Genomic DNA, 5,180 nt, shown 5'->3' with positions numbered 1-5,180 from the left:
TTGTGTGGCGAGACACTGAGCCTTTCCCCCCGCGCCCAGCTGCTGGGCTCTGCCCTGACCGGCAGCACCCGCCGGGCCCGCGCTTGGGTTCATTTTCAGGCAGTTGCAGGCACCCATCCCAGGGCCCCCGGGGGCAGCCGGGGCTGTGGGGTGGCTGTGACAGGGCTGGTAATCATTATTTGCAGTGTTTGATAACAGAAAGGAAAAGAAGTGGAAGAAGCGCTGGTAGTGCTGGGGTGGGAGGTGCAAATGTGCTGTGTCCGCTGGAGGTGGGAAGGGGTGGGTTGGAAAGGTAAAGTGGGATTGCTTCACTGGAGTTGTGCAGTGACCCATGGTTAAAGCTTGGTGTCCCTTCGGAGCCTGTGGGGTTTTCAGGGTTGATAAACGGGTCAGGACCTCGGCATCGTGCTCACCTTTCACACGTGTGATCAGTGCAAGAGGGGTTTGCAGGAGTGGGCTGGGCTGGTGTTCCCTCGTGTGCTTCCCTCTCTTCTCCTTTGGCATCTCCTGCCTGGGAGACTGGCAGCTCCTGGCAGAGCCATGCCCGGGGCCACCAAGTCCACACTGGTGCTGGAGAGGCTCGGTGGCCAAGGAGGAGCAGGGAGCGAGATACACACAGAGGCTAAAGAAGCTGCCGACCTGCAACGTCCCAGTGAATTTTATTCCCTGCCAGCTTCCCTCTCTGAAGCAGCTTCCCCCATGGCAAGTGCAAAACAGCAAACTGTAAATCAGGGAGGAGAGAACATGGCTTTTCCCCTGGGAGCTTCACTGGGCAGGGAGGTCAGAGGGTTCCTGGTGAGCTGGCGCCAGGAGATCAGCTGAGCTGCAGACCCTGATTCATGACCCGGCTGCTCCCAAGGGACTGAGTGACTTCATGACTCGGCCCCCAGTGTTTCCTATTGCTGGCTGACTTCTGCAGGGGTGCTGGAAAAAAAATCATTTAAGTTAGTGAATCATGGATGTGTTGCTTGACTCAAACTGTCGAAGTGGACCCTGGGGCTGCTCTCTGCTTGGTCTCCATGGTGTGGTGGGAGTGCTGAGCCCGTGTGTTTGTTTCCCTTGCAGGTGTCCCGGGTGCCCGTGGAGTCCTGTGGGCAGTACACGACCTGTGGGGAGTGCCTGAGCTCGGGGGACCCACACTGTGGCTGGTGCACCCTCCACCACACGTAAGTCCAGCCTTGGCTGTTTCCTTGGAGCTGCTGGTGCTGATGATAAAAGCAGCTTTCAAAGCCACCAAGTGCCTCCAGTGCAATCTCTGCAAAAGTGAATTAGGTTGAAGTTCCCTGCATCCATTTTTCTCTCCTGGGAATGTTCCCTGTGCTGCAGTGTGAATGCCATTGAAAATCCCTGAGCTTCTGTAAAGAGGTAAAGGGAAAAAATCCTTCTTTGGGAGCTGTGGGTCACACAGTGTGTGGAGAAGGTGCCTTGGACATAACAGGAAAGCAGAATTTAAAGTGGTAGGAAGAGGCCTCGTGTTTTGCACACTCCTGCTGGTCCAAGCCACGAGTTGCTCCCAGTTAATGAGGAATTTATAAAGACAGTAGTAGGGTTGGTTATGTGAGTGGGACTTTCAAAGGTGTTTCAGCACCAAGCCCTGTGAAATGCCTTGGGAGGGGAGATGTAAGTGCTGTGTGCCATGGTCGGGCAGTGCAAGGCTGGGAGCTGACAGCCCCTCACACACACCAACAGGCACAAAGGGCTCAAGGTTGGTTCTATTTCAGGGGAGCTCCAGGAAGTGCTCTCTGCATTCAGGAGGTGTTAGTGTCCTTCCTTTCTCTGCCCCTCCACATTAAGCATCACTTCCTACGGCGGAAGAGGGACCACCAGGCAAAGGCAGATTGGAGGAGGGGGGGGGGAAAGGCTGGAGCAGAGGAATAGAAATCCCTCCGGCCGTGTGCCAGCTTGCAGAGCAGCACTGCTAGGGGCATGGAAATCGGGGCGGAGGCAGAGTTCAGGGGCCCCCACAGCAGAGCTTGGCCCTGTGCCTGGGCAGCAGGTGCTGGGAGGGAGTGAAGGGTGACAGGCTCCTCCACAAATCCGGCCTGGATCCGGACCTGTGGGCTTTGGGGTGCAGATGGGCTCCCCACAGCCTGCCTGCTTTGCAGAGTCGGTGCCACTCTTGGGGAGGTGTGAGAGAAGTGGAGCAGGTGCTGGCCCAGAGCATCCTGCAGGCTCCAGGTGGGCTGGGGCACTGGCCGAGCAGCCCCTCCAGCAGCACCGAGCGTGGGGCACACGCACCCTGGGCATCTTTTTTAGCTTTTTTTCCTTTCAGAGCAGCCTGTCCAGCCCTATGGCTAAGGCACCATATGGGCAGTTGTGTCAAAAAATCTGTACTGCCACAGCAGCTTTGTAAGAAGGAGGTGATTTCCATCCCTTTGCCTCTTCTCTCGGGGCAGCCATCCCCAGTGTGCCTTTCCAGAGGTTGGGACAAAATCCCCTGCAGCCTTTGGCAGTAAGGGGGCAAGGAAGCAAGGGAAGGGGACGTGCTGTGTGTCTACGGGTGTGTGCTGACCCAGAACTGAGTGTAGTGACAGCAGCAGTGCTCGTGAAGGAGCTATCTGGGAGGGTTCAGCCAGTGAGCAGTGGAGCAGCTGTTGGTCGTGGCTGGCAGGGGAGCTCTAGTGATGACCCTGAACCCAGGAGGAACCATCTGGGAGCTGGCACAGGAACAGACCGTGACTCCTGCCCTGACAGAGGTGGTTGGTGAGTCAGTGGCCATAGGCAGCACGTGCCTTGTGCTGGGCTTGAAGACATTTGAGAAAGTGTTAAAAACCAGCAGGAAGGGAAAGATGTTTGTCCTTCTGCAGGACTGCTCTGCTTGCCCAGTGGTCCCTGGAGCAGCTGGGCAGTGGCTGAGCAGCCCCTGCCTGCCCTCCTACTCCAGCCAGGGGTCTGCTCACCATTCAAGTTCATCCTCTCCATGTGAGAAGAAGGATCCTCTGATCCTCCTCCTCTGCAAACATTGCTCCTTGGGACCAAGCAGAAGCCTCAAGGAGACTGTAAAGAGTCTCTTCAGCCCAGAGGATTTGCAACCTGCAAGACTTCCATATGCTGCTCTCTACAAGTGTGTTATTGTCTACAGACCTATTTATCTCTGTTAGGGCAGTTGCCATAAATAGTATGATAAAAAGAGCCATTCCAGCGAGTCAATGAGATAAAGGCTCCAGTCAAGAGCTCACTTTAAAGCTATCTTAGAGATTCACTTAAACCTCAATAATTCTTCCTTTGGCACCATTCATATTTAGCTCCATTATACCAAAAAAAGAAAAAAAGAAAAGAAAAAAAAAAAAAAGGAAAAAAAGAAGAAAAGAGGGTGAGGAGAACAGCAAGAGTTTTTGCTGGGGATCACAGGGGTGGTTTGGAAAGGAAAGTGTCAACTCTAGTTTCTTAATCAAAAGCAAATGGCCTCGCAGGGAAGGTGCAAGTTCTCCACTCCAGCTCAAAGAGCCCTGGTTTGCAGCAGGACAGAGCAGGATGTACCTGGAGAAACAGCCTCTGCTGAGGTTGTGGATGTCTGAGCCCACCCAAGCTGCTCCACAGGGAACCAGGAAAACAAGCACTTTGACAGCAGCACCTTGTTATTTCGGGTAACACAGACACTCAAGTGTTTGTCAGGAGGGAACTTGCTGGTGGCACATGGGGCTGCTGACAGCACCTCCGTCCTCTGACCTTTGAGCCACCATTTGAAATAAGGCCCAAGAGCAGCAATGAGTGAAAAGTGATGAAGTTTGCTGATAGCTTATTAAGACCATTAACACCAAAAGGCCAATGTGTCATCTGTGCCCAGGGAGGGGGGTTGGAAGAAAAGAATTTTCCCCAGAAGACGTGAAATGGAAAGTGGCTGCAGGATGCTGGCACTGTGCTGCAGGCTCTGCTCTGGTTTGAAACACAGACAATTCTTTCTTGGTTTCCTGGTGGGTGCTCTTCCATCCATAAATTAACTTCACTCCAAGGATACCTGCAATAGAAAAACAGGGAGAAGGAGCCATCCTGGAGCACACAGCACGCGAGGAGCAGCCGGCAGCCACCGGGGGATCCCGTTCCTGGCCCTACCACACTCCTCAGCTTTAGGACAATACTATTAATGAACTATTTGTTTTTGTTTTAATTAGAATGGAGGTATGATCCTGTTATGGCCTGTAACTGCTTTATGGTTTAGTTCCCGTGCAGGTTATGGGTTTATGGCTTGCAGGGGCCCCACCAAGCAGTGGTAGAGTGTCTGGCTCACCCTGCACCCGCTGCCACTGCTGGCACGTGGGACTTAGCAGCTCTGGATTGTGTCCCAGTGCAGGCAGGACTGGGAATTGCTCCTGAGATACTTGTGCTTGGTCTTTCCTCTCATCAAAGAGTGTTTTTCAGTGCCCTTTTAGTCCTCACCTGCAGTCTGTGCCTGATACAGAGCCCCTGGTCCTGCTGGTAACTCCCCCTTTCCCTGACCAAGGCTCTGCACTCCTGTGTAGCTCGTCCCTGAGCAGCTGTGGCACCTCGTGCTGTTGGACACCTTCCGGGGTGCTTGGTGTGCTGTGAGGTGTGCTGTGAGCTGTGCTGTGAGCTGTGCTGTCCCTGAGCTGTGCTGTGCTGTGTGGCAGGTGCTCCCCGCGGGACAGCGGCGGGCGGAGGAGCTCACCCGCTTTGCGGGCAGCATCAGCCGGTCCATGAGCCTCACCGTGCGGCCCAGCAGCATCTCCGTGTCCCAGCACAGCCTCCCGGTAGGTGCTGCAGGCAGGGGGGCACCTGTGAGGGGTGAGAGGCATTTCCAGCGTGTTTCAGGATCACAGTGACCAATCCATTCTCCAGCCTTTCTCTCTGCCCCTTGGCACAAGTGTTTTCCCATGAAGTCAGGCTCGCAGAGGGACTGGGGAGGGAAGGGGCCACCTGAGCCGGGGAAGCAGGGGGTGGGGATGGCAGAAACAAATTCCCCTTCCCCTTGGGCCTCAGCTCATATTTCTCTTGGTCCGGTTTCATTAGCTGTTGAAAGGAAAGGCTTTGTTTCCCAAAAAGCTCATGTGTGAGCTGTGCTCAGGCCTGGCTCTCTGAAGCATCCCAGCTGTTGCCCCCCAGGCCCCCCAGCACCCCGTGGCAGCTGGTCCTGCTGCAGCCCCTTCCTGTGCCCCCAGGGGTCTGCCTGCCCCCCTGCCCCCCAGCACTTGGCATTGAATTGTCATGGGGCTGTTGGGAGG

At 55.0% G+C, this 5,180-nt stretch overlaps 1 protein-coding gene across 1 annotated transcript in view; it reads left to right on the top strand.

Moving 5' to 3' along the window:
* Positions 1–5,180, top strand: part of PLXNA2 (plexin A2) — a 132,932-nt gene that overhangs the window by 73,065 nt on the left and 54,687 nt on the right. Inside the window, exons 4-5 of the mRNA XM_010001745.1 lie at positions 1,066–1,166; positions 4,590–4,628. Coding sequence (XP_010000047.1) covers positions 1,066–1,166; positions 4,590–4,628 — 140 coding nt within the window. The remainder of the gene's footprint in view (positions 1–1,065; positions 1,167–4,589; positions 4,629–5,180) is intronic.

This window comes from Chaetura pelagica, unplaced genomic scaffold, assembly GCF_000747805.2.
Source record: "Chaetura pelagica isolate M959 unplaced genomic scaffold, ChaPel_1.0 scaffold181, whole genome shotgun sequence".
NCBI lineage: Eukaryota > Metazoa > Chordata > Aves > Apodiformes > Apodidae > Chaetura > Chaetura pelagica.
Note: the sequence above shows the minus strand (reverse complement) of the source record. Positions and strands in the feature narration are given on the sequence as shown.